Source organism: Mus musculus, chromosome 19 (genome assembly GCF_000001635.26).
Source record: "Mus musculus strain C57BL/6J chromosome 19, GRCm38.p6 C57BL/6J".
Lineage (NCBI taxonomy): Eukaryota > Metazoa > Chordata > Mammalia > Rodentia > Muridae > Mus > Mus musculus.
In genome coordinates, this window is record NC_000085.6 from 50,244,636 (window position 1) to 50,271,194 (window position 26,559).

Sequence of the window (26,559 nt, forward strand, 5' to 3'; positions counted from 1 at the left end):
ACAAAAATAAGTGTGGAATGAATAAAAAGTGTTATCTGTTCCGGTTGTCTGCTCCTTCTTTGCTTTCCTCCCTGCCATCCCCCCTTCTTAGAGAAGAGTCACAGAGAAGGGGGGCTATGTGCTCAGGAGCTGGTTCATCTGATTTGCAGAAGTAGTGACTTTTATTGGCCCCCGACTGCTTGGCTTTATCAAGTGCCACTTGAGCATAGAGCTGGACTTTGCTATTCATCTCTGAATGTGTGGCCTTCAAGTGTATCTTGAACAATAAAAACTTGACAAAGAAGCAGGAATGTGTGTCAACGATGGTCGAAGCTGGAAGGAGTTGGGTGTTTTTTCTATTGTAACCAAGGCACTTTATCTGTGTGAGTTGCTTTTTTGCTTTAATTGTTTGGCTTCTTTAGCTTGGTCTGTAAAGGTGGTCAGCTGTTCATTGTAAGCTTGATGGATGTGTTTTTCTGTGTTTCTCAATGTAATACTGTGAATGAGGCCTCTTATCCCATCAAATTTTAAGTAAGGTCTCATCATCTGCCAATTCATATTACAGAGTTAGTGCACAGAGTATGGAACTGGAATTGGAAGGTGTCATGTGTGTGAGTTTTTTTGAGTGTGTGTTTGTGTGTGTTATGGTATCCTATGAAGGATGACAGTACATGTTTACAATGCCACATTACTTCCTCTGTACTCATACTGCATGCATGCTTAGGAAGGAATGATGTGGATGGGGTTGGCAGGGAAACAGAAAAGAATATCCAGTGGAATTTACAGCTTCAAAAAGACACAGAACTACCAATAAATATTCTCCTAGGGTGCATCCTGCTACTGGGGGCTGTATCTTCTTCCAGGAAAAGGCCTGCTAAATTTCATCTATATTGAATTCAGCATAACATTCTCTAGGATGGTAACTGTGCTTAAAACTGTGTTTCTCTCCTTGTTTCTCATATGAAGGAATTTTATTCCACACATCTTCAATTAATCCATAGTTATTTATTATCATTTACCATCACAAGCCAAGACACCATTTTGATTAGACAGTGAATGTGAAGTACTACAGCTCAAACCTCAAGCTTAACAGCTTATTTATTGCCCTCAGGTAAGAGCCTTAAAGTGCTGTGTTTCTTTTCCTGCCTTATTTTCTTGGTTCATGATGGCCCCCCTGGAATCTCAGAGAAAATCCCCTAATGCACCCCTCCCTGTTTGCTCCCGAGAGACTGCTCAGTACACCTCTTCTAGAGGAAGAGCAGAATGCCTCCATCCTAACCCACTGTCCCAAGTGCTTCTGTGCTTTCATGATGCTCTTCATATATATGGTACCTATGTCTTGGTCTCAGTCTTGTGGAATCAAACTAAGCCCAAGGCTTCTCTAGCAGCCACTAAACTCTTTATTAGAAGTTACAATCCCTCTATGCCCCAGTATAGGGGAATTCCAGGGCCAGGAAGTGGGAGTGGGTGGATTGGGGAGAAGGAGAAGGGGGAGGGCATAGGGGATTTTTAGAGAGGAAACTAGGAAAGGGGATAGCATTTGAAATGCAAATAAAGAAAAGATCTAATAAAAAAAAGAACAAAAAATATTTTGTGGTATATGAACTATCCCTCTAGTTTTTTTTTTAATTATTTAGATGTCTAAAACTTTTGATTTGTTAAAAGTGTTCATGAATATGTAAATTTACACAGGAAATAAAACATGCTAAAAACTAAAAAAAAAAGAAAGTTACAATGACCTGTATAATGATCTATAAAGCTAATATAAACAGATGATCATTAAGTATAACTTCCTTTAAAAATATTCATTGTACAGTCACTTTGTATAAGGGATCCTGATTTTGTTTTTAATGAGATAGGAAGTAAGAGTTCTCCATTAGGCGATACAATTCTGGAAGGCATGGGGAAAAGGATTACCATGACTTGACTCAAGCCTTGTCTGGGTCAAGACTGTGACCTTGTCTCCAAAAACATCAAATAAGACAAAGAATACAATAACAATCTAATTAAATGTATTAAATCATGGAATGCAAGGCTTCGGAGGCTTTGTATGTGAAGCCTTAGTATGTGAATCGACTTCATATTTTCTGCAAAATTGAAATTGTCATCACTTTGTAGGTGAATAAATAAGTGTTCAGATGTCCTAAGTTACCTGTGCAGTGCCATTCAGCCACAGATCTGAACTGTTCATCAGTCTGTCCACCTCCAGACAGTTGTGTGGTTGTCTGGCTTACACGACTTATTCTGTGAGTCTGGAGTATTATGCAAGAAATATCTCCCTGGTGCATCCTGCTTATAAGGATCTATCAATCATGATTTTTTTGGTGCCTTTACTCTGTAATCATTCAGTAAATTCCTGAACATGTGCTTCATTTCTTTAACCACTGAAGATCTAATAACTGGAATATTTTAAGCACCTGTCCCTTCATCTATCAAATGGTCTTTGAGATTTAAAATATTCTAGATGCTGGGCACTTCTTTCATGATTTAAAGCAAAGACATCAGACATCACCCCCTTTTCATGTTTATCGTCTACCAAGTTCTCTCCTATGTCAATTTTTCATGTGTGCCAAGTGAAAGGCAACCAAGCGTGTGGGGCTCTTGTGCTAGAGTGCTTTGCTTATTTCTTCCTCTGAGGCTGACGGGAGAACCATGATTCCTAACTTCTCAGACTTAAATTACAAAGCTTAAGTGTCAAATTTGAAGAAAGTAGATGAAAGAGCTGTGGTAAGAGAGAGAGAACACTTCCATGGCCATTATCGTGTTGTGAAAGAGGATGGGTAATTTTCATCTGAGTATCTCAGGCAGAATAGGTATGGGTTCTGAAGGAGTTGGGTGTGCCACTAATAATCAGAGAAGTCACTTGATTTTAAAAGAAGTCTAAATGATCTTCCTCCTCATTTCTTTTTTCTCTGGTACAGGTTGGACCCAGAACCCTGTTCTTGCTCTTCAAATACTCTACTATAGAGCCACACCCCCACCTACATGCTTTTTCCCTTACTACCTGATTCGGTAGTATTCTTCTAGAAAGACAGGAGCTTATATTACATCCTGTAATGACTCTGATTGTACTGGACAGTATTTGTATTTTCTGCCTCTGATCTTGGCTTTTCAGATACAGTCTTTCTTAAGAAATCATGGTACAGCATCATCATCATCACAGTGGATGGGTTTTCTCTTCTAAACAAAAGCTGCATATTATGTGCAGAACATACAGCCGACCTGCTGTATACCTACCCTTCATGGTACATACCATGTTGCACAGTTTGTTGATTCTGCACATGTCAGCCAGGCAGCTTCACTCCCAGCCACAGCCTTTTGCACTCAGCTGCCCTGAGCCATCATTCTGCATTAAGCCAAAGTGCTCGTCATCATGGGGAATTAATTTTCCCTTCCCCGTGGTGGGTACAAAGCTCTCAGCATCCCTTTTGTCCCCCATATGCTAGAAATCACAGTTCCCAGATACACCCATCACATCTCTTCTGTCCTTCTCACCGTGTAGCATGTTCTCATGTGTTATGCAACCCACGTGGTCTTTGAGGCATCCATGTTCTTTGTGAATAATTGAATTTTAGTTAATTTGGATCCATGATTTCCATACATATATATGTCCTTCCTCAAGACAAAATTATCGGATACATGTAATTATTGTCTGAATTTAAATGTAACTTTGGACTTGGTTCTGAAAGTCTAGACATGTCTACAGTAATTAACTATTGATAGCTTCCTTTTCCTTTCTCACACTTTCTTCTTCCTCTTTTTTTGTTTGTTTTGTTTGTTTGTTTCTTTTGTTTCTCCCACATCTGGGAAGACCAAGGCTAGTTCTCAAGACTTGCCTTATCCTTCAATCTTGACACTAATGAACATCCAATATCAAATATAAGATATTACCCTTTTAGAAGATATGTGATATGCTGAAATTGAAAACTCATGTATGCTTAGATTTAAGTCCTAAGTTTGCTCTGTAACCTCGTGAAAGTACCTGTGAACTTTTACCTCTAGTTACTTAACTTGGGAAAGTGTCTGTAGTCACCTAAAAGTTAATATAAGGGTTAAATGGATAAATTTTGGAAAGTTCATTACACAGTGCTTTTGGACATGATACCCCACAATATTAGCTATCATCACTAAAGTTTGTCAAGAAATCAATTTCTGGGTGTTTAGTCTATAACCAAATTTTCTTGGTCACATTTATGTACCTCCTTGAATAGAAAACATGCCAAATGCATAGATAATACACACTGTGAGGAAATTCTGTTATTTCAGCAACTAATTCGTAGTACTCTGTAATATTTTGTCTGCATCACTAGTGTACTTCATTACATATACACACAAGCTTACAGAGTTGAGAGCACACACGGCTCTTGCAGCCAGGTGGCAATGTGTGTGAAAGATGTCATAGATTTAAATAGGAACTGGGCTTTTGTCTGTGTTCCACCTGTGTGTGTCCTTGACATACAGTTCCACCTCTACGTTTATACTCCACACAGTTTGCATTTGCTAAAATGGATCCACAATAACACACAAGCAGGAGAGCAGGTAACTGATATGCAGAAGCTTACAAAGGAATGACTACCTTCTCAGTTACCTGAAATGTGAGCACACACACACACACACACACCATGGATCCTATCTCTGTCACACCCACCTTCCCCTCCTCACATGATGCTCATCTCTGTTGCTTATTAATTCATTTATGGATTCTCTTGCTTTTCACTTATCTGTGAGCGCTCATCACTCATTGCAATTCTACAGGGAAATTCATGCTGGATGAATTTCAGCTTCCTGCTAGCCAGAACAATCAGATTTAAGGGAACATTTGTGCCAGGCCTCGTGTCTGCCAATATTCTTTCTATCTAGGTAATCAGCAAATATGCCACTGCTGTTTTGCTCATATCAATTTCAATTCAAGTTGCTCTGAACTGTCAAGCTAATAAAACAAAGACGCTTCTCTCCCTGCCCCAGGATGTAGAACACCTTTACCTAACGCAGTCACACCACTGCTCAAAGTGATGATAATGCAAGCCAGCAGTTTCCCTACAGATAGTCAACAGCAAGAGACACCAAGGGCGAACGCAAGATTAACAAGGAATGCTTGTTGTGCCCAACAGTCACCCTGCTTCTCCTTGTCCCATACCTGATGCAGCATTTGAATTCACAAAACCATTTGTTAAAAAGAAAATGGCTGCAAATAACTCATTGAAAATCCATTTCTGCTCAGCTTATTTACCTGTTGCATCATCAAGGGACCAGTGGACATGGTCTCCATTTAGGACAGAAAATAAAATGTATCTAGAGAACCTAGTTTGAATTGATTTAATCAGGAAGAATGAAAAACAGAAAATGTGTCTTAAAAAGTTGTGAGGCAAAGGAGAGAACTGTATCATTTCGGTGCCACAGTGACTGATTTTACGTGGTCTAGATCCTCAGTGAAGCTTCTATTATGGGGGTGGCTCAAAGCAAGAAAATTCAGTGCATTTCAGCTTAACATACTTGAAGTTTAAGTGTTCATAGGACATTTATAAATGAGGAAAGAAGTATTGAGGTTTATACTTATTTGTAAGACAAGTACACAGTGTTAAAAGATGTCATAGGCTACTGTTAATTGCAGTATAAAAAGAAACTAAAATCCCCAGAGTTGGGAATGTGTTGGACATTTAAAAATATGGGTGGGCTTTAATCCGACCAAAATAGACTATTAAGTGGTGTCTAGGCACATTGCAAGAAGATACTACAGATTCTAGACTTTGTTAAGCATCTTGTATTTCAAACACTATGATAGTAGTTAACAATGATTAACTGACTTCATCCTCTGAGCGGTCTACTGGGTACTGTGTTCATCTCTATGTTTTAAACAGGCAAGTGTGGCTCAGAAGGCATGTCCTTGTATAGGAGTACATTCCAACAGGAATATGATGCCGTACACTAGCACTCAAACTCAGACAGTCTGGATGCTAAAAATGTCATACTATAAATTGAACTTTATCTAGAACTTTCTTGACACCAAATCTTTAAACTATGCAAATGCTTTCCCCCAATAAATATTCAATTGCAGGTTGAGCTACTGGACACTATATCTATCTGAAACATGACATGAAAAGTGGGATAAAAAAAACTTATATAAAGATGAAAAGATCGGCAGTATATTTTCTTAAGTTATATACAAGAGCTATATCCTATATTAGCCTGCCAAAATCTGAATTAGGCAAACAGTTCATTTTCTTACTTATTTGAGGAGTATACAGTCTATTAACCAGGTTTTGTGCACACAAAAAGAGGGTTAGCTACTAGGAAAAGGCCACTGTAAACTTCTGAAGGAAAGGAGAAAGAGACCACATTTAAAAGATGCCCATTAGGGCTTGAGTTTCTAATTTATCACTAGATATAACACGGACATTTCTCGTTATACAAAACTTGAAATCCTGAGCTTGCCCAAATGTGAATGTCTCTATGATTGCACATGTCTCAATCATTTCAGATGTTGTTCCAGATGGAACATTGATCTCGTGCTACATTTCTCTAACCCTGAATACTCATTCTAATTCATTCTCAAGCCATCATCATACATCCCGACTGACCACATTTTGTTAACTTAAACTTCCAGGATTTAATAAAAAGATCTTGTAAATATTTTCTCAAGTGCTGGCCAGTGAGAGGTGGATCACTAGCCAGCTGAGGTAGATCTTATGAATAATCTCTCATGCTGACCAAAGGGTGAAATTCATTCTAAAAAAGTAGCTTGCTTTATATCTACTATCCTCTCAGTACATTTAGCCTGGAACAAAACTAACTCTCCTTAATACCCCTAGCAGCCATAGGTTTCCAGTAGCTCCTTGCTAGGGGTGGGAATTCTCAAATCCCCTTCCTGACCAATGCTGGGATTTTCTCTGGCTGAATATCGTATAGGTCTTATGCATGCAATCAACAGCAACTGTCAGTTCCTATGTACTACTGTCTTGTTGTGTCCAGAAAACACCATTTTACTATAACCACCTACTCCTTCTGGCACTTATAATCTTCCTGCCCCCTCCTGAGCCTTGGGAGGAAGATGTGTGAAGATACTGTCAGTTTTCTAAAGAAATGCAGCAATAGGCCATATTCTATTGAAAAAAATGTAAGTCTGTACCTAAGCCATGATGGTTGTATAAGAGTAGAAAATTCTGTGTATATAGGAATACCACAGAAGTTCATAGCAAAGATGAATAATGAAACCTCGAGTGATGTTTATCATTATAACTGACTGGTCAACATAGATAAGTTTACTTGGAATATTGGTTATTGTAAAAACAAAGAGCAACAGTGCCCCCCAAGAAAAGATGGGTAAGCTCTGGTTCGGTGTACTTTTTGTTAATTTAATTTTCTAGGATTTCATAAAAAAGATCTTGTGAATATTTTTTTCAAGTGTGGGCCATTGAGAGGTGGATCACTAGTCAGCTGAGGTAGATCATAGATTGGTCTCATGTGCCGGTCATTTTGAGCCAGCTGGGGTTATCAACTTGGGCAGTTCTTCAAGAACCATAGGAATGCTTTCTTACAGCAAACAAAAAGTCCCCAGCATGTCACTGCAGAGACAGATAAGTGAGTATTTCTCACTGAGTTGCTATACACCGAAAATATTTTGAAATATTATAGATACGCAGATTAACCATATGCAAGCGTTTTAATTGGGGAGTTTCTTTCCCAGACACTCTCCGCTTTCTCTGGAACTGTTCTTCTCCAGCAAAATCTTCTTTTAGAAAGTCATCCTAGAGAATTGTATGGGTTGCAAATGAAACAATAAGAATCCTGTGAGTCTTTCCTTCTCTAAAGTGAAGAGAGGCTGTCCAAGGAACCAGCATTAGAACAATCAGATGACTGATATTCCACCACGTACTCGGGATGCTGTTGTCCTCCGGAACCACAGATGCTTGCTGACATACCTCATAAAGGTCAATCATGACGTTGCCTTCAGGGCCTCTGCTGCTCTGCACATTCTCCAAGGCCAGTGTGAAGTAGACTCCTCGTGTGTCTGAGATGTAGAGGTTGTAGGTGTCGTTCTGGTTCCATTCTTGAACGGCTGCAAACACTTGGTTCTCGTCTGTGCTAATGACGTGCATGTCCTGAGGAAAAACACAGGAAGTGAAGAGAGGGTAAGTGTTATCCATTAGCCTGGCATGCATCCAAAGCGTGTGGGCGATGAAGACGGAGAGATAGAGCATGCTTCCATTCGCTAACATGAAAAATGAAGATAAGTGTTAATCATCTATTTTCCATGTCCCTTGGAAGTTAAGCAGTGAGGTCATGATAAAATAAGACAGAAGGATGCATGACGGCCTCCTTGTAAGTTAATTTCCTTAATAGACATGTTGATGGTAGTGTTCTTAAATATGTATGAACTTGGAGAACCAGCCATTCTCATGTATTTGTCAAGTTCAAACATTACTTGTTCAGAATACATACACAATGCAGACATAAGGACCAACTTCAGAGACAGAAGAAAACCAGACAAGCCCTGGATGCCACTGTGGTCTGGGGGTGCTAGTAGCTCTGCCACTGGCTGTAAGTTCCTTAGACACAAAACCTCACACCCTACTCACTGAATTAATGTATGCTTCTTATGAGGTTTCCCACATGCCTCCCCTCGCTGCCCCATGAATAATATGCACATTAATGTGTGACAAGTGCTGCCAAGGGTTCAGCAACATCAAAAATTCCCCAGGAAAAAAAAAATCCCACCAGAAAATCCCAAACCACTAATGTTTGTCTGAGTGAGTAATCTAAGGACTCGGCTACTGGTCTAATATTTTCCTCTGATATATTCTCTAAGAAAATTACAGGAGTGAAAGTGGTCATCATAAAGGATGATGCTCCTAAGGTTACCAGACGTCAAAATAAAATAAAGGAAAAATGGAGACCTCCGTTCTACGTCCTTCGGTAAGAATTCCGAATCCTTCATTCTCCAGTCAGGGCTAACTGATGTCTAACACTATTCTGAACTGTCTGTCTCCAGCCAATGATTGCTGTTTCCTTAAGGGACACCTGTTGGCATGCTTTGGGCTGCTTGTTATCCTGTGGACAAAGAACTCTACATGGAATAACTTCCAAACTCAGAGTCAAGCAGTAAAAAAATAAAAAGACTAAACATAAACCAAGATATCTGTAAGTAAAGTATCCATGTGGCAAAAGAATAATGGAGAAACATCCCCGGCTTTTCTGTAACTTAATAAAAATCTTTGTGAACTGACCGTGTTGTTTATTCAAAAAGCTTCAGAAAAGTTCAGATTTAATGATCTTTCTTGAGGACCATTTCAATCCAAAAAGTTCCGTGCAACTGGAGTCCAACTTCTAACCTCAGGTTCTCATGATTTGAGTTCAGTCTTGGCTCATGACATAGTCATGGAACTCTGTGCTCAGCCCTTCTATCTGTGAACTCTATCTCACAAGAGTATGTCCGTTACAGAGCAGTGAAGACAAAACCAACAAGTCTTAAAGAGTATAATAGTGTTCACAGGGTATGCTTTACTCATGATGAGTGTTCTACTTAAAGGAGCCTGTCTGTCCCTTGTTTTTATTTATAAAAGATCAATTTGGCTCCTCTGCTTTTTAAAAATTTGAATATTCATTCACTGATGTACTCAAGAAAAGGTTCGTCCAAATATTTTCTGTTTGATGGAGGAAATTAGCTATGGGAATTTCCCTTAAATTCACTGCTTCATCTATGTGGACAAGCCTTCCACAGGGTCTTACTTTATATTTGAATAGAAAACAAAAATCTTTAAAATCATTGAACAATTACTCTACATTCACGTTTTTTTCCCCTCAAAATGAAATAATCCTGGATTTCTGTTAAATTGTTTCAAATGTAAGCTGACCCTAACATAGTCAGTCTGACCCCTGGGATTTGGTGTGAATTTTTGCAGCAATGAACTTCTGATGGACTCATACAACAGACTTGAGAACATAATCCTGGGGGGGGGGGGCATAGACATTTGTCTATACTATCATATTCCATAATCCACTGTGTAGATTTGATACTCACAGATAATAGCTGCTGACATTGTCAGCTTGACAAGAATTACCTTGGAGATGAGGCTCTGTGAATGCTTGTGAATGATTCTGTAGATGGGGGTCAATTGAAGTGGGAAGACCCATCCTGGATTGGAATAGTATTAAGGGCTCTGTCTTAGAATAAAAAGTGGAGAGGTGGCTGGGCACAGCTCTTTCTCTGTCTCTAACCACCCCATGTCTCTCCCTCTCTCTGACTCTCTCTGTTTCTCTGTCTCTCTGTCTCTGTCTCTCTGACTCTTGTTCTCTTTGTCTCTCCCCCTCCTCTCTCTCTCTCTCTCTCTCTCTCTCTCTCTCTCTCTCTCTCTCTCTGTGTGTGTGTGTGTGTGTGTGTGTGTGTGTGTGTGTGTGTGTCCTTCCTTCCTGAAAGCCTCTGGACCATGGTCTGCTGCCTTAAGCCCAGGTACAACAATGCTGTCCCTGAGGATCCTTGAACTGTGAGGCAAGGTAAACCCTTTCTCCCTTAAGTTGCTTTTTCTCAAGGTATTCTATCATAGCAACAGACAAAGTAGCTAAGGGTGTATTAAAAATGTACCAGCTGGGCAGTGGTAGCACACGCCTTTAATCCCAGCACTTGGGAGGCAGAGGCAGGTGGATATCTGAGTTTGAGGCCAGCCTGGTCTACAGAGTGAGTTTTAGGACAGCCAGAGCTACACAGAGAAACCCTGTCCAAAAAAAAAGAAAAGCACCTCCGTTATGTTAAAAAGATTAAGCAGGGTCATTTAGAGAATTTTTCACATAACCATGATGGAATAAAATGACTGGGTCTAGATAAGGTTGTAAACCAACCTCCCTTTACCTTTATGTAATTTCATGAATCAGATTTTAGAAGACGATGCTGCTGGGCATAATGATTTGATAGGCTTATATTTTATTTCACTTTCCTCAACTCCTTACTTAAAAATGTGTTCTTATTCTTCCACAGATTCCCATGACTCTAGACCAACGTAGACTCTTATTTGGAGTTATACTAGAAAACTGCAAAGTCTGTTCTATGGGACGCCAGCATTATTGGCTTCTAAAGTATCTTTACATGGAGATGGAAGCATCTTTGCTAGAACCTTTGACTGTTATTGGCGGTTATGATTTATGGATCTTAATTTCTTTCTCCCTTTCTTTCTTTCTTCCTTTCTTTCTTTCTTTCTTTCTTTCTTTCTTTCTTTCTTTCTTTCTTTCTTTCTTTCCTTCCTTCCTTCCTTCCTTCCTTCCTTCCTTCCTTCCTTTCTTTCTTTGTTAGAAGATAGGATCACGCTGTGTAGCCAGCTATGTAACCAATCTGGCTTTCACTATACCATCTAAGCTGGACTCAGACTACTTTCTTTTTAACATCTACTTTTATTGTTATTTATGTGTGTGGGTGTGTGCATCTCTGTGAGTATATGAGTATATATCACATACATGTGGGTACCCTTGGAGACCAGAAGAGGGAGTCAGGTACCAAGAAGCTAGGAGTTAGAGATGGTGATGAGGTCCTCTGGAAAGCAAGACAAACTCTTAACCACTGAACCATCTCTCCAGTCCCTGGACTCAAGATACTACTAATCCTGTCTTTACTTCCTAGAGGCTGGGGTTATCATTCATTTATTTCTGCATGCATAGTCATAAACTACTGAATTAATGTTGAACTAAAGATAAAACAGTCATGAGCCATTGAGGTATTGGTGACCTCCTCTTAGTGTCTAAAGAAGTCACATTGATTGAAGTTTTGCTTTCTTTTCAAACTTATTTGGATGAAGGACCAAGTTTTTTTCCAATATATCACTAAGGATATTTTATTCTGAGTGACAACTTGAGGGAAATATTCTTTTTGAAACTAAGTTCTTTATTTTAAAAAAATGAATAAAAGAAAAAGTAATAAAACCCAGATAGCCAAGGTTTCTAAGGAAGTTAGGGATGGATCCAGGTCAGAAGTCCGGTCTCCTCTCATGAGTCAAGCATCCATTGCACCCCCCCTGCATCCTCGTACCCATCCATCTTCCACAATGGAGACAACTAGATCCATACCACTAATAATATTACCTTGTTTTTATAGAGTATCTGTCCTCGGAAACACTTGAGGCACTTTTGTACATACTGCCTCATCGATCTTGCTGGAGTTGCTCAGAATAGGCTCCAAGTAAGTTAGAGAAAGAAAGACCATCTCTACGTCCCTACTCTTACTTGCAATGGCAACATTTAACCACCACCATGCTACCTTCATTTCTCTTTATCGTTATTAATCATTTATACATAGCTCTGCTCTTTCACCATCTGATACAATGTCAGTAGGTGACTCCAGAAATGGGAGCAGGGGAAGAGATGATGTGCCTCTATGCCTTCGGTCAGCATGATGCTCTGTTCCTTTGCAGGTGCAGCCCTGGCTTTGAAAGAAGGCCAAGTAACACACGAGCTTTGAGGCAAACCATTCCACCCACACTGAGGCTTCTCTTTGAAGCTATAATTGCATTATAATGAAGCTTCTCTTTGCTTTATGTAATAAACACCCACCTGGACCAAATAATCCATGTATTCGCTACACTAGCTCCCATGTCTGTAGTATCAAGGACAATGAATCTCTGCTTCGTACTCTGAGAACTCAGATGCAGTTCAGTCCTGGTACATGATCATCTGGGTGGCAGGGAAGAGTGTGGAGTAGATGACCAATTCAGTTTCAAAGGAAATTTTGCTTTCCGGATTGTCTAGAGGCCACTGGGGACACATGTCAGCAGGGATCTTTGTAATAACTAAGAACAGGCAATGTAAAATACCAGTCCTCAGTCTCCAGCAGTGTATAAACAAAAGCCTCTTTGATTTCATACTAGCATTTCCCGGCCCCCTTAGGCCTGTGAGGCCTTCCCCTTCCTCCGTGTTTAGATAGCACATCAAATTTGGTGAGGTGAAGATCAAGCTACCGTGGAAGTCATTCATTTCCTTGCAAAGGGACAAAAACCATAAAGCAAAACAAAACACAAATACTAGGATGGCTGTTAGAAAAATCTAACCTCACCTGTATGGCAAGTAGAATCTGGTTTTGGCTGGGATTATTCTGTGAAGAATATGCTGACCCTAGAATTAGCATGCGAATGCCTGAGATCAGTAGTCCCCTGACTTAGGCTCAGCTCTGCACTCTGCATACCTCCTGAATGAAGGTCTCCTGCTGCATTGCCTATAAATCCTGTTTTCAAAGTTACAAATCTTCCAAGTTGCCTTCTTCGATTTTTGGTGACTGAATCACAATTCATTTCAGTGTGCATCCCCTGAGGGGCACTTTTTGTTGTTGTTGTTGTCTTGTTGATTGTTTGGTGTGTTTTTCCTAGTTGACATCTCCCTCTGGAACCTTCCTTGGAGACTATGTTGGACAATTTTAATTATTCGCAGCCCTTCCTCTGTACTCATGGATTTTATTCAATGTTCATTCCTGGGCTGATTTTGGTATTGTATGTTCTTGTTCTTATCTTATTGGGGTAGGAAGAAGAGTGACCAAGACCATGGTCAGTTCAGTGTGTGTAACATCACATAGAGACATGTGGTCCCGTGCAATTGCCGTTGTCATTCACCTCCTATTAGTGTAGAACAATCATAACTAGGAACCCGGTGTGGTTCTCTAAAGTGAACAGTGTGCATTTGATTCTAATAGGTGGGAGTTATTAAAACCCGTTTACTGCTCAGCAGTGGTGGTGCACGCCTTTAATCCCAGCACTTGGGAGGCAGAGGCAGAGGCAGATGGATTTCTGAGTTCAAGGCCAGCCTGGTCTACACAGTGAGTTCCAGGACAGCCAGGGCTACACAGAGAAACCCTGTCTTGAAACAAACAAACAAACACCCTTTTACTGATAGGGTAGGTAAGGAGAGCATTTTGCCTGGAGATGCCAGCACAAGCTGTTAACCAAGCTCTCCTGTAAGAGGCCAACCCCTGCCTCTTGTGCTCTCTTTGCCCATCATGAACAGTCCTGGGCATACAGCTGGTACTGCTTCAGCAGGGAATTGCAAATGCAAGAAAATACAAAAGAAAGATGAGACTTCACTCAAAATAAATGTCGTCATAGCCTGTGTTCAACTTTCAATGCCAGGACTTGAGTTGGCCCTTCCCAAAATCTCTATCATCTGTAAACTGCTACAGCCTGTGAAAGGCTGGTCCTGCTGATCTAGCGCTGTAGGAGCGTCGTGACACAAGGTGACAACAGGATAACCTGGAGGAGCCCGGGTGGGGATCCCGTACTGATGGTGTCACAGAAACCAGAGACCTCTCACCAGACCAGTGACTCATTGCAATGGACATTTGCAAGTGAAGATGTGTGGACAGAGGGATCTACTGTGGGACACACTACAGCTTCCACGGTGAGTTGTTTTCTATGCTTTGTTTTGTTTTATTTTTGTGTGCGTGGTTATGTTTCTTATTTGGGAAGGGGAGAGGTTGCAGGGGCGGGGGAGCCGATGTGAGGGGATGGGAAGACGAGAGGGGCTAAGGTGCAGGGTGTGAAACTCACAAAACAACAACAAATAAAAGAACCCACAGAAACAGATTGCTAATAAGCATCCTTTGAAAGCCCACATCGTCTGTTCTCCACTAGGTGGCGCTCCATATCAACACAGTTTTTCAGAGTTTGTGGCCAGAGCCTGCGGAAGTCAGTGATGAAGGGTCTCTCACTTTTCCACTCTTTTCAAAAAACGAGTGGCTAGGGAAGTCAGAACATTCAGCTGTGTTTCAGGTGTCTAAAAATAACCCGATTCCTAACTCCCACTGAGAACAAACGCCACACTATAACATAAAATTTAACATTTTGCTGTTTTGATTCAAAAACGAACATACTGATTGTGAATATTTAATATTGAAAGGCAAAAACGAGGTTATTATTAATTAACCCATATGTCCCTACAGGAAGACTTCCAAAGAAGAAAGAGAGCAGGATAAGGACCCGGGGAGAAAGGGGACAAGATGAACAAAGAGGCGACAGAAGTCGATCCTGACGGAGCAGGGATCTCATTGGGGAGGCTGGCAGTCGATTCTGATGGAGCAGGGATCTCATTGGGGAGGCTGGCAGTGACCTTGAGGATGGGGTGGTGGGCTGGAGCTGAGAAAGGAGCTTTGAGAGGAAAACAGGAACCAGACAAGTACCTTGGGCAAAGCGTATTTCGGAAGCTTCATTTGTGCAAACGGGCTTCTTCGGTAGGACACATAGTAATGTGGTCTTCCTCCTGATGTCAGCTGCAGAAGAGAAACAAGGTAGTAAGAGGAGCTACGGGAAACATTTGGGGTCACAGAAGAGAGGCTACCTACCTGAATGATGCAGGTAGCGGCCGCACAGCAGCAGAAAGGACACCTGTCAGTAGCCCACATTTACCAGAAAAGCAACTTACATCCTGTCCAGGGGATTCTCAGAGGCCCAACAATAACCATATAATAGACAAAAAATGTAATTTGCAAATCTGGACCAATGGGCTAGAGAGATGACTGGATGGTTAAGAGCACTTGTTCTTCCACAAGAGTGGGGTTTGAATCCCAGCATCCACAGTGCAGCTCACACCCATCTATTTCCAAGGGATATGACTTCCTCTTCCGGACTCCATGGGCACCAGGTAGGCATGTAGTACACAGACATGAAAGCCCAAAAGAAAAATTGCTGATTCACATAAAAGATATATGTGTGTGTGTGTGTGTGTGTGTGTGTGTGTGTGTGTGTGTGTGAGAGAGAGAGAGAGAGAGAGAGAGAGAGAGAGAGAGAGAGAAAAGACAAAGATAGATAGATAGATAGATAGATAGATAGATAGATAGATAGATAGATTGACAGATAGACAGATAGACTGACAGATAGACATGGATCTATAATGTGATTCTAAAGCTAAGAAACTGTCAATCTGCTCTGCTCTTTCCAGCATTAGAGGCCTCTGGAGATATTAGCTCTCTGCTTTTCAGCAGTCAAGCTTTTCAGCTTCAAGTCCTTGCTATTCAGGTTGCCATTTGGGGCCAGAAGGCAATAAATAGTCCACGAACGACAGTGAAGGACAACCTTCTCATTTCTCATCTCCAGGTACAGAGATCCTGTTTGATGGCATCACATTGATGCCTAAGGGTTATGTCCAGGCAAGTTAGCAGAAAGCCAGGTCAGGTTTGGGTTCCAAATTGATTCCGAGGCTTTATTTTTGGTGGGAAAACCATGGAAACTGGCACTGTTTTGTCCAAAGCAGGTCAATGAATCCAGAAGGGTCTGTAGGACAAGGGAGTGGTTTCCTTCCAGACTTGAATACCGTGATGAGCAGAGTAGAAGGCATCTATGTCAATGTGTCTCTGGAGCAAAGTGTGACCTATGTTGAGTATCTGAAGTCTGAATGTCACTGGAGTTTGCATACTTGGAATGTCAACAAAGCTTGTGGTAAATGTTCATCAGACGCAGGAGAGTGACTGGAAAGACATGCTCTTCACCATTATGCGTGGAAAAGTGATGGGTTACAGGAAGTTACTCATATCATTCTAAATGTAGATCTGGCGCTGATTTATATGACAGCCTTGTGGGTTAGAAACTGTTGCCAGAAAACTAGAGACAGGTTTCTGAAAGCATTACTGATAGAGAAGTGAACTGGACGGAGCCAATGCATGTGAACATCTGAATGTCACATGAAATTATACGAGGAGTCATTACACACTTTCCTCTAGAATAAGAAACTGGAGTATGTGTATAATCACTTCTGAAACATTTAAAAATTAGATAAATTGATGCTGGGTAGTATTTTCTAATTCACAGTATTAGATAGGATTTGTTCTTCTAATAAACTTGTATCTAGAATGTACCTCATCTGTAATATGCATACACACACATACACAAACATATACACACTCTCTCACACACACACATACACACACACACACACACAGAGAGAGAGAGAGAGAGAGAGAGAGAGAGAGAGAGAGAGTTTCTGTTCTTACCTTGAAAAGTAATAACATAATTTTTAGATAAGTTGGACAAATGAGTCTAAAAGTTTTCTTAAGTGCTAAATGAAGCAGTGCATGAGTATGCATGTCTCCTGTCCGTAATCATGAAATCTCAACTCCTCCAGTGGTTTTCCATTCTTTCAGGAGGAGGAAATCATCTCTTCTATGTTGCCCTGTGCACCGCCGTGGTGCCTGATCATACCAGGGCATCATTGGTGCATGGCCGACCTCCATCCCTCACACAAGTTCCCTTTCACATTCTTTCCTTTAAAAGTGATACTGAAGAGGGGACTGACTGGATGACCATTCTTCTGATAAGGAGAGATGGACGTGATATCTCAATTCCTTTATTGACTGGGCTTTATTTGGGAAAGTGGATCAATAGAAGTATGTATCACTTCTGGGTCAATGCACCAGTTTTTAGACTGGTTGGTTAATTTCTATAGATTGTAGCTGAAGAACAGCCTGTGAGCATCCCTCCCCGTCCCGTCCCATCCTTCTTTCTTGTCTTCCCTACTCCTCTCTTCCCTTTTTACAGTTTTTCCCCCTCTCTTTCTTCCCTTCCTCCTCTCCAATTCATTTCTTTCTTCCTTTTGGTGGTGTGTAGGCAGGCAGAAAGGGCTAATGCCAGACAGCGGCTAGAAATGCCTTGAGCCACTGAACAAGAAGTAGGGTTTTCTTACCTGAACAAACACATAATCGTCCTGAACAATCAAAGAGTCCGGGTCGATGTAACCTGGGAAAGGCTTATTTCTGTTGGCTTCAGTGCAGTTTTGCATCCGACAAGTTAGGTATATTGAGTCTGGAAAGGAGGAACACAAAAGCTCTAGCTAGAGTCTATGTATTTTGTGTTTTCCTTAGGATGTTAATATGTTCAAGCAAGTCTCACACGCTCTCCAAGTGCCCACTAAGTATCACTGCGACTGTTCAAATCATCAGTGCTATTTTATTAGCTTGCTACCAGAACCATTGTCTCTGGTACATCCACCAAGTTTTGTTACAGAATTCTTCTTTAGTTTTTCCTCTTCCAAATACCCAAAGAAAAGATTTTTAAAAAACTGACAGTAAGACTTGTGATTCTGCGGCTATATTTTTATCTGTATTAGAATTGACCTTCACATGTTAATCCTTTACTGAGAAGCAGGGAAACAAACTTGCGTGCAGTATTTTAAAAATCTCAGGTAGAAGTCCCACTGAACTGAGTCATGTGATCCTTAGTAAGATAAAGGTGCTTGCTTGTGCATTGAAAACAAAACACTATTAAGGAAACACTTTTAATGATGCTCTGATATGTTCGCAGACAGGACCCTCTCTGCTCTGAGAGGCTCTACCCAGAAGCTCCTGGAAACAGATGCAGAGACCCACAGCCAAACATTGGAAGGAGCTCAGGGACTCTTATGGAAGAGCCAGGGAAAGGATTTAAAACCCTGAAGGGAATGGAAACTCCACAGGAGACCAACAGAGTCAACTAAACTGGAACCTTGGGAGCTCTCAGAGACTGAACCACCAACCAAATAATACACATGGTCTGGACCAAGGCCCCCAGCACATATGCAGCAGACCTGCAGCTCAGTCTCCATGTGGGTCTCCCAACAACTGGAGGGGGACTGTCCCTAAGTTCCACAACAGTGCTATCTTGTCTGGCCTCAGTGGGAAAGGATTAGCCTAATCCTGAAGAGGGATATGGGAGGGGTGGGGAAAGGAAGGCTCTGAGGAGGGGCATCTGGAGACAGGGAATCTTTGGGGGTGGAAGGAAAGAGAGAGAGAGAGAGAGAGAGAGAGAGAGAGAGAGAGGAAGGAAGGAAGGAAGGAAGTATGGAAGGAAGGAAGGAAGGAAGGAAGGAGAAAAGAAAGAAAGAAAGAAAGAGAGAAAGAAAGAAAGAAAGAAAGAAAGAAAGAAAGAAAGAAAGAAAGAAAGAAAGAAAGAAAGGAAGGAAGGAAGGAAGGAAGGAAGGAAGGAAGGAAGGAAGGATAGAAAAGAAGAGAAAAGAAAAGAAAAGAAAAGAAAAGAAAAGAAAAGAAAAGAAAAGAAAAGGAAAGGAAAGGAAAGGAAAGGAAAGGAAAGGAAAGGAAAGGAAAGATGAAAGACAATACTGACATCTCCTATTCAAACCTTTGTTCTCAGTTTAGAAGTGAGAAAATAGAGACCCATCATTTCAACTGAGATGGCACACAGGGGCTCATGAATACAACTTCTTTAGTAATGACAACTCTTAAATCCAACTCTATTGCTGGACAAATGTTGCATTAGAGAGGCTCTGGCTTTATTCAAATCATTTTATGGCAGTATTTACTTAAAATGCTACATTAAACCCTAAAACCACACTGGAATGCATTTGAAACCTCCTCTGACCATCAAATCTAACTTTCCTATGCTGACTACATATGTATCTCTCTTATTTTCCCCATGACTTTTCTAATCTTCCAATTTATGTTAACATGATAAATCCCAACTTCTCCCTTGGTGATAAAGATTTTCCATCCACATTTACTCTGTCTAAAATTCTCCATCCCAGAGAATGTTAACAAGTTATCAATAATATTCTCAATTTCAAACTACTTCTATTTATGAAAACCTTTCATGATTGCTCCCTAAAAGAAACTCAGAGGCTCTATCCATGATACTTCACTCATTTCTCTCTCTCTCTCTCTCTCTCTCTCTCTCTCTCTCTCTCTCTCTCTCTCTCTGCACATGTGTATGTATGTGTGTGTGTGTTTTCCTCTCTGCTATACCCCTAATCCTAATCCTAACACTGTGAGCTAAAAAGTGAATATTCTATGAAACATTTTCTTGTTTAAATGTGTGCTTTCTGATGAAATTGGTGTCAAATAAGTTGAGACATTGATTTCTAAGACTTTAAATAGGAAGTACAGATATTTCCCCCAAATGAAGTACGGGGAGTTCATTATGTAAAGGAAGTGGGGATGGACAGCAGTGTGTTAAGGTGAATGGACACAAGGTCTCACAGTGACTTCTCTGAAAATTAGCAAAGAACTGATAAATACCAAGAAAAACAGTATATGAGAAACAGTGTTCCTAAATTCTGCAAGAAGGGTCAGTAGGGGGCAGCATGCACATTTGGACCATATTTGATGGTTGATGAAGTTTCTGGTAGACTCAGTACATGATACAACAAGTCTCACTTGTAATTTTCCTTCCATAGAGGGGCATATGCCAGCATAGATCTAAAACCCCATTGTGTCTTGGTGAAACCCAAAGTTGACTTATACCTATCCTTATACCTATCCTCTCTATTTCCTTTTTAGACATGCCATAGTTCCATTTATTTATTTATTTATTTATTTTTGCCCAAATTAAGATCTTTCTTTCTTTCTCTATCCTTAAAAAGCAATCTTTGGGAATTGTCTTTTTTCCAGAATGTTCTTTTAGCACAAAGTCTTTACCTCACAATTTCACAGTCCACTAGACCATTTTTGCAACCTTTACATGACTCCATATTTTTCAACATTTGCCTAGGGCCACAAAAGAAATGAGGGTTTCTTTCTCTGAAGAAAACCTCTTTGGTTCTAGCTGTAGTGGAGTGCCAGCTGCCTAGCTGGGAGGAAACCATTTCATCATCCTTAAACTTGCATCCTTCAGCTATTAAGCAGGATAACAACATCAGCCATTTTGCCTATTAGCTACTACACAGAATTTAATGTGTGATTAAATAACACACATGCCATATGTTTTGAAATTTATACCTCTATAAATGTCAATTATTATAAGAATTCTTTTTCTTACTCTTTCTTTGGTTTGATTTTATTTTTTCACAGTGATAGAGTCAGTTTGAGGAACATCATCAGCCGTTTAAAAAGACCTGTTCAACTGGTCTGTGCTATGCCAGTAAGACACCTGTGTGAGGTCTTCATTCATATTCTGCCACCTGCCATTCTCCTCTATTCGCTGGGAAAGTCAATACTGCACTTGCTGTCTCAAACTTCCTCCATGAAGAAGCTCCTATATGTGAAGAGTAATCACCATGTGCCTAAATCTGCTCTAATTATTCCTCATCCCCTTCACATTGGCTGGTTTTGAACACAGCCTTTAAACATAGTACTGCTAAATGAGACGTGAGGGATGGGGCCAGCCATACAGAAGGAGTCTCACCTCCCTCTATACAATATTGTCTCACTTTGATGCATGGGGACTATTCTAATTTTCCCCTTATCTAAAGGAACCACTATAGTCAACTCACCTAATGATTGTGACTAGCCTAAAAGAACCTGGTCCCTGATGGCACCATTGGGCTGTTGAGTGTACTAAACCTACCATTGTTCTTCTGCTGCTAGGGGAGAGGAGGAAAAAAGAACTGTGGCTATAGTGAACTAAATCAAATGCAAAGGTTGGGATTTCCTGGGCTTCGGAGGAGAGCACAACTCCCACTGTGATGATAGAACTGACAATGAGGACTCCTGGATGAAGACACATCATTATTTTACTTAGAATAGTGTTTGACAATGTTCTTTATGCTCTCAATCTCCTCTTCGAAGATCCTGATCAAACATCAGATGGAAAGATGTTAATACACACATGATATTTATAGATCGTTTATGTATAAATTGGAAATCTGAGACTAGCAAAACCAACAAAGGAGCATTATTTGTCAAGGTCTGAAACAGTTGTTCTCAGTCTTCCTAATGCTGTGACTTTTTGCTACAATTCCTCATGTCATGGTAATCCCCAACCAAAAATTGTTTGTGTTGCTACTTCATAACTGTGATTTTGAATTATAATGTAAATATCTGTGTTTTTGATGATCTTAGGTAACTCCTTAAAAGGGTCTTTCAAACCCCAAAGAGGTTGCAGCTCACAGGTTGAGAACTGTTGGATGTTAACAGGTATGTAGTACACTTAATGGTCACAATACTACAGCCAATGATATAACCAACTGATTTTCATGTACAGAGAGTAAAGATGGTGGTTTATAGAACAGCAGAACACAGCAGGGACTTGGGGTGTGTGTGACTTGCTTGTTTGCCTTGACTCCATCTTTTCTTCACTCTTATTTCACATGTTACATGAAAATCTGCATGTGTCTTGGCTGACTTCTATGAACTAGACTTTGGTTTCTTCTACTTAAGTGTCAGTGAGTCCATCTACACACAAATGAGAGCACTCCTAAATTCACCCGGTTACACAGTATTTTTGCAATGTGGAACAAGACACATATGATTATATTCTTGGAGCTCAGGTTTGCTTCTAAGGATTTCACTTCAGGAAATCATGACATTATGGGAAGACTCGGTCACTTGTATATTTATCAGAAAGTGTTTAATAAGGTCTAGCTAGGACCTTTCTTTGGGAGGGAAAAGGAGGCACATGAAAACCTAGAGACCTGATAGGATGTCTGAAAGCACATGAAGTGGAAGGAGGTAATCAAACCCACAAAGTTGTCCTCTGACATCTATGTATGATCCCAGGCACACAGGACCCCTACTGTTAATTTTTTAAGTGTTTAAAGAGTTTTTAAAGTGTGTGTGTGTGTGTGTGTGTGTGTGTGTGTGTGTGTGTGTGTACATCTGAGAGTACCCAAGGAGGCAAGAGGGTCCCTTGGAGCTAGAGTTATATGTGGCTGTGAAGCACCCCCTATATGTGTCTAGGTACTGAATGCTGGTCCTCTGTAGCAAGTCTCTTAACCACTGAGCCATCTCTCCAGCCCCAGATATGTTTAACCATACTTAAAAGAAAGATGAAACAAAGAGGGAATATGTAAACTGTGAAATATTCAATTCATTATCAAATTTCTACTTCTAGGACTGAATACTTAAAGTATATATGACTAAGACAAATTACCAATTAATAATATTTGATAAGTTTTTGGCTTTGAAAATCATGCCTTGGTTATAATAATGCTCAAACAAGATGAGAGTGTGTAGAGAGTGCAAGTGTTCTAAACCAGCTTGGTAAGCTTTCCATCTTTCTAAAATGGTTTCCAAATAAAGGCTTTTAAAAGATAGAATGGCACAATATTATAGTGCAGACCCACTTTTTGGCAAGTTGTATATACAGAAATCATTCTATGTGTGCCTAGGCAAGAATGTGAATAAACCATACATGAGATGTCAACAATCATAGCAAGGCAGTAAGTGAAAGAATGGGACACTCGGAAGTTAAATTGATGACCCAGCACTTCTCACCTGGGTTTATGCAGGTCATCCTGGGCGTGTGAGAAAGCAGTTTCAATAGACACGACTCAATATTATGGTTTCTTCTGTTTCCCTATTCTGTGTCCTCAGGTTCATCTGTACAGTGAGCCATCTTTGATCTGAGCATTACAAGGTAGGTAATACAAGCTAAGCAACACAAAGAAAGCCTCAAAATTAGCCTTCTATTTCTGATCAGGATGACTAAAAGAGAAATTTAAAAACCGAAGGGTAAGCGATCTGTCTCAGGCTGCCTGTCTGGTAAAGGGTTTACTTTTCTCCCTTTCTCCTTCTAATGTAAATAGAAAGAAATTGGCTGCAATTCATAATGAGGGACCAATCACTCTTATTCCCCTTGAGGTTTGCTGTAATAGCATTAAGTATGAAGAACTCTCTCCATATTCTATTCTGGTATGTGATGAGATTCCATAGGAAGTCTCATGCAATTTGGCATTAATTAATGTCAATTAATGTATGCAACGGCTGCATGCTAGAATTAATTTCATTACCTCTCTCACACAGATGTTTTTCTTGCCACAGGTAATTAGGGTACTGTACTGTTCTTTTCAAATATCCTCACTCTGCAACAGCTGCTGTGTGGAATGACACACTCCCCATCTACCACAAACCAGTGCTGGTACAGAGACGAGATGCTGCCTTTAAAAGCCAAGCTCTGCACTGAAAAATGGGAAGTTAAGCTCAGAACAAGCTGCTGTCTTGGTAAATCGAGATAGACTACTCAGCTCCTTGATCTAATCCATATTATGGAAATAGATGCTATCCATATTGACACTATTCGTGACAAAACAGATCTTGGTTCTCCAGTGTTAGTCTAGTGCCTGGTTAGTCAGTGCTCAGGTGACAGGACCTACAATTTTATTTAAATCTTCTCAATTTAATCACCATATTTCTTCCATCATTCTGAAGAAATCTACAACATTTGTATTCAAATACAGGTTTGGGGTTGGATTCACTATTTTATTGGCTTGCAGTTGGCATTGCTTACCCTCCATCTGGGACCAGGAAACTTCCCTAGTAGCCAAAGCAATGTTGATCAGATAGAACAAAGCAAGAGGCATCCTATTACTTAACATTTACAGCAATTGTAGTAATAATAATAAAAGAAAAACCCACTGTATTGGGATATACTTGTAGTAAATAATGATATAGAATACTAGTCCCATGCAAGAAAATACCACAGACTCATGTGTCAATGATCTTGAACAAAGAAAACAAAAATAGACAAGAGAGAAGGGATGGTCTCTAAGTAGTGGAATATTCAAGTTCAGAAAGATAAAAATCAGATTTTTGTTTCATATCACATATAAATAGCAACTCAAAGTTTATTGAAGATTTTTTTAATAATAAAACACTGTGTTTATTCAAATATCATGCCTAGCTCCTAACACATTTGGTCCCAGACTAATCACTTCATTCCACAGCATCCCCATTACCTTCTTTTCTTTTTTTTTCTTTTAGAAGTTTTGTTTTTTTAATTAGGTATTTTCTTCATTTACATTTCAAATGCTATCCCTAAAGTCCCCCATACCCCTGCCCCACTCCTCTACCCACCCACTCCCACTTCTTGGCCCTGGCATTCCCCTGTACTGAGGCATATAAAGTTTGCAAGACCAAGGTGCCTCTTTTCTTAATGATGGCTGACTAGGCCATCTTCTGCTACATATGCAGCTAGAGACACGAGCTCTGGGGGTACAGGTTAGTTCATATTGTTTTTTCCACCTATAGGGTTGAAGACCCCTTTAGATTCTTGTACTTTCTCTAGCTCCTCCATTGGGGACCAAAGCTTCTGTAAGGTAAAAGACACTGCCAATAAGACAAAAAGGCGACCAACAGATTGAGAGAGGATCTTTACCAATCCTAAATCAAATAGGGTACTAATATCCAAAATATATAAAGAACTCAAGAAGATAGACTCCAGAAAATCAAATAACCCTGTCAAAAAATGGGGCTCAGAGCTAAACAAAGAATTCTCACCTGAGGAATACTAAATGGCTGAGAAGCACTTGGAAAAAATGTTCAGTATCCTTAATCATCAGGGAAATGCAAATCAAAACAACCCTGAGAGTCCACCTCACACTAGTCAGAATGGCTAAGATAAAAAATTCAGGTGAGGATGTGGAGAAAGAGGAACACTCCTCCATTGCTGGTGGGATTGCAGGCTTGTACAACCACTCGGGAAATCAGTCTGGCGGTTCCTCAGAAAATTGGACATAGTACTATCGGAGGATCCAGCAATAACTCTCCTGGGCATATATCCAGAAGATGTCCCAACCGGTAAGAAGGAAACATGCTCCACTATGTTCATAGCAGCCTTATTTATAACAGCCAGAAGCTGGAAAGAACCCAGATGCCCCTCAACAGAGAAATGGATACAGAAAATGTGGTACATTTACACAATGAAGTACTACTCAGCTATTTAAAACAATGAATTTATGAAATTCCTAGGCAAATGGATGGACCTGGAGGGTATCATCCTGAGTGAAGATTTCAATGTTAGTACTGATGTTGGAGTCCACCAAAAGACCCTCATTCACAAAGATTACAGAGACTGCCATCACTGCAAACTGAAAGAGGATTTTTATTGATCCAATGCATTGGGACCCCCCCCCCCCAGCATTCAGGCAAGAGGAGAGACTCCTAACAAACAAAGAAAACACTTTTTATACCGTGTAAGGGGCAGATTCAGGCAACAGGGCTAGCTGGCTGATTCTAATTTGTGTAGCAAGTAACCTTTTCAGGCATTGGTTGGTTTGTACCTTTGGCCTAGTGACTCACTCTGCCTGCCCTTATGGTGGGTTATTCAACAAAGCAGCAGTACATTTTGAAGTTATGGTTCAGCTATTAACATCACAACTATTAACGTCATGGGGAATTCTAGAGACAAGGTCGGGGCAGTTTGTGGTTTTTCTCAGAATTCAGTGTGGGGCAGGGTAGGAGAATTTTTCTGGGAACTGCTAATCTTGTTGTGGAAGCTGCAGGCTTAGTCTGGTCTTTTTGACCCCTATACTATATAGTTTGGAAAGTCCCTTCAGAGGGGGAAAGGGCTAGGTAGTCTTGAATTTATTTTGGGTTCTACACTGATACAATAAAAATACTAGAAGAAACTACAGGTGTAGATTTTAATCCAGCAACATGGCTATTCTGGTAAGGGAATCACATCCAAAGACCTAGGTTTATGTGTTCTAGCTGGAATGCAGACATGCCAACCTTTAATCCCTCCAGTTGAAATACAGACACTCCCTTAGTACACACCTTTAAGGTAAAATTAGTTTGTAGAAAGAAGAAGCTTAGTTTGAAAGTAATTTTTAACTGAGGGACAGACAAGATGATGAGTAGAATAGGCCCAACTTTCACATGAACAGTACAGAAAAGATCAGTGCGGGGAGAGAAGATCAGTCGATTGGGAGTTACTGCAGTGAGTGCTGTTCAGTGGAGAGCAGTTAATTTCGTGAGTCCCTGAA

The 26,559-nt window shown here is 40.4% G+C and overlaps 1 protein-coding gene across 9 annotated transcripts in view; it reads right to left on the minus strand.

The window, feature by feature from the left end:
• Positions 1-26,559, minus strand: part of Sorcs1 (sortilin-related VPS10 domain containing receptor 1) — a 535,835-nt gene that overhangs the window by 101,341 nt on the left and 407,935 nt on the right. For all 9 annotated transcript variants that reach the window (XM_030251008.1, XM_017318265.2, XM_030251009.1 and 6 more), the window contains 3 exons: positions 17,614-17,732; positions 15,119-15,208; positions 7,899-8,078 (listed from right to left, as the gene is read on the minus strand). In XM_030251008.1, coding sequence (XP_030106868.1) covers positions 7,899-8,078; positions 15,119-15,208; positions 17,614-17,732 — 389 coding nt within the window. The remainder of the gene's footprint in view (positions 1-7,898; positions 8,079-15,118; positions 15,209-17,613; positions 17,733-26,559) is intronic.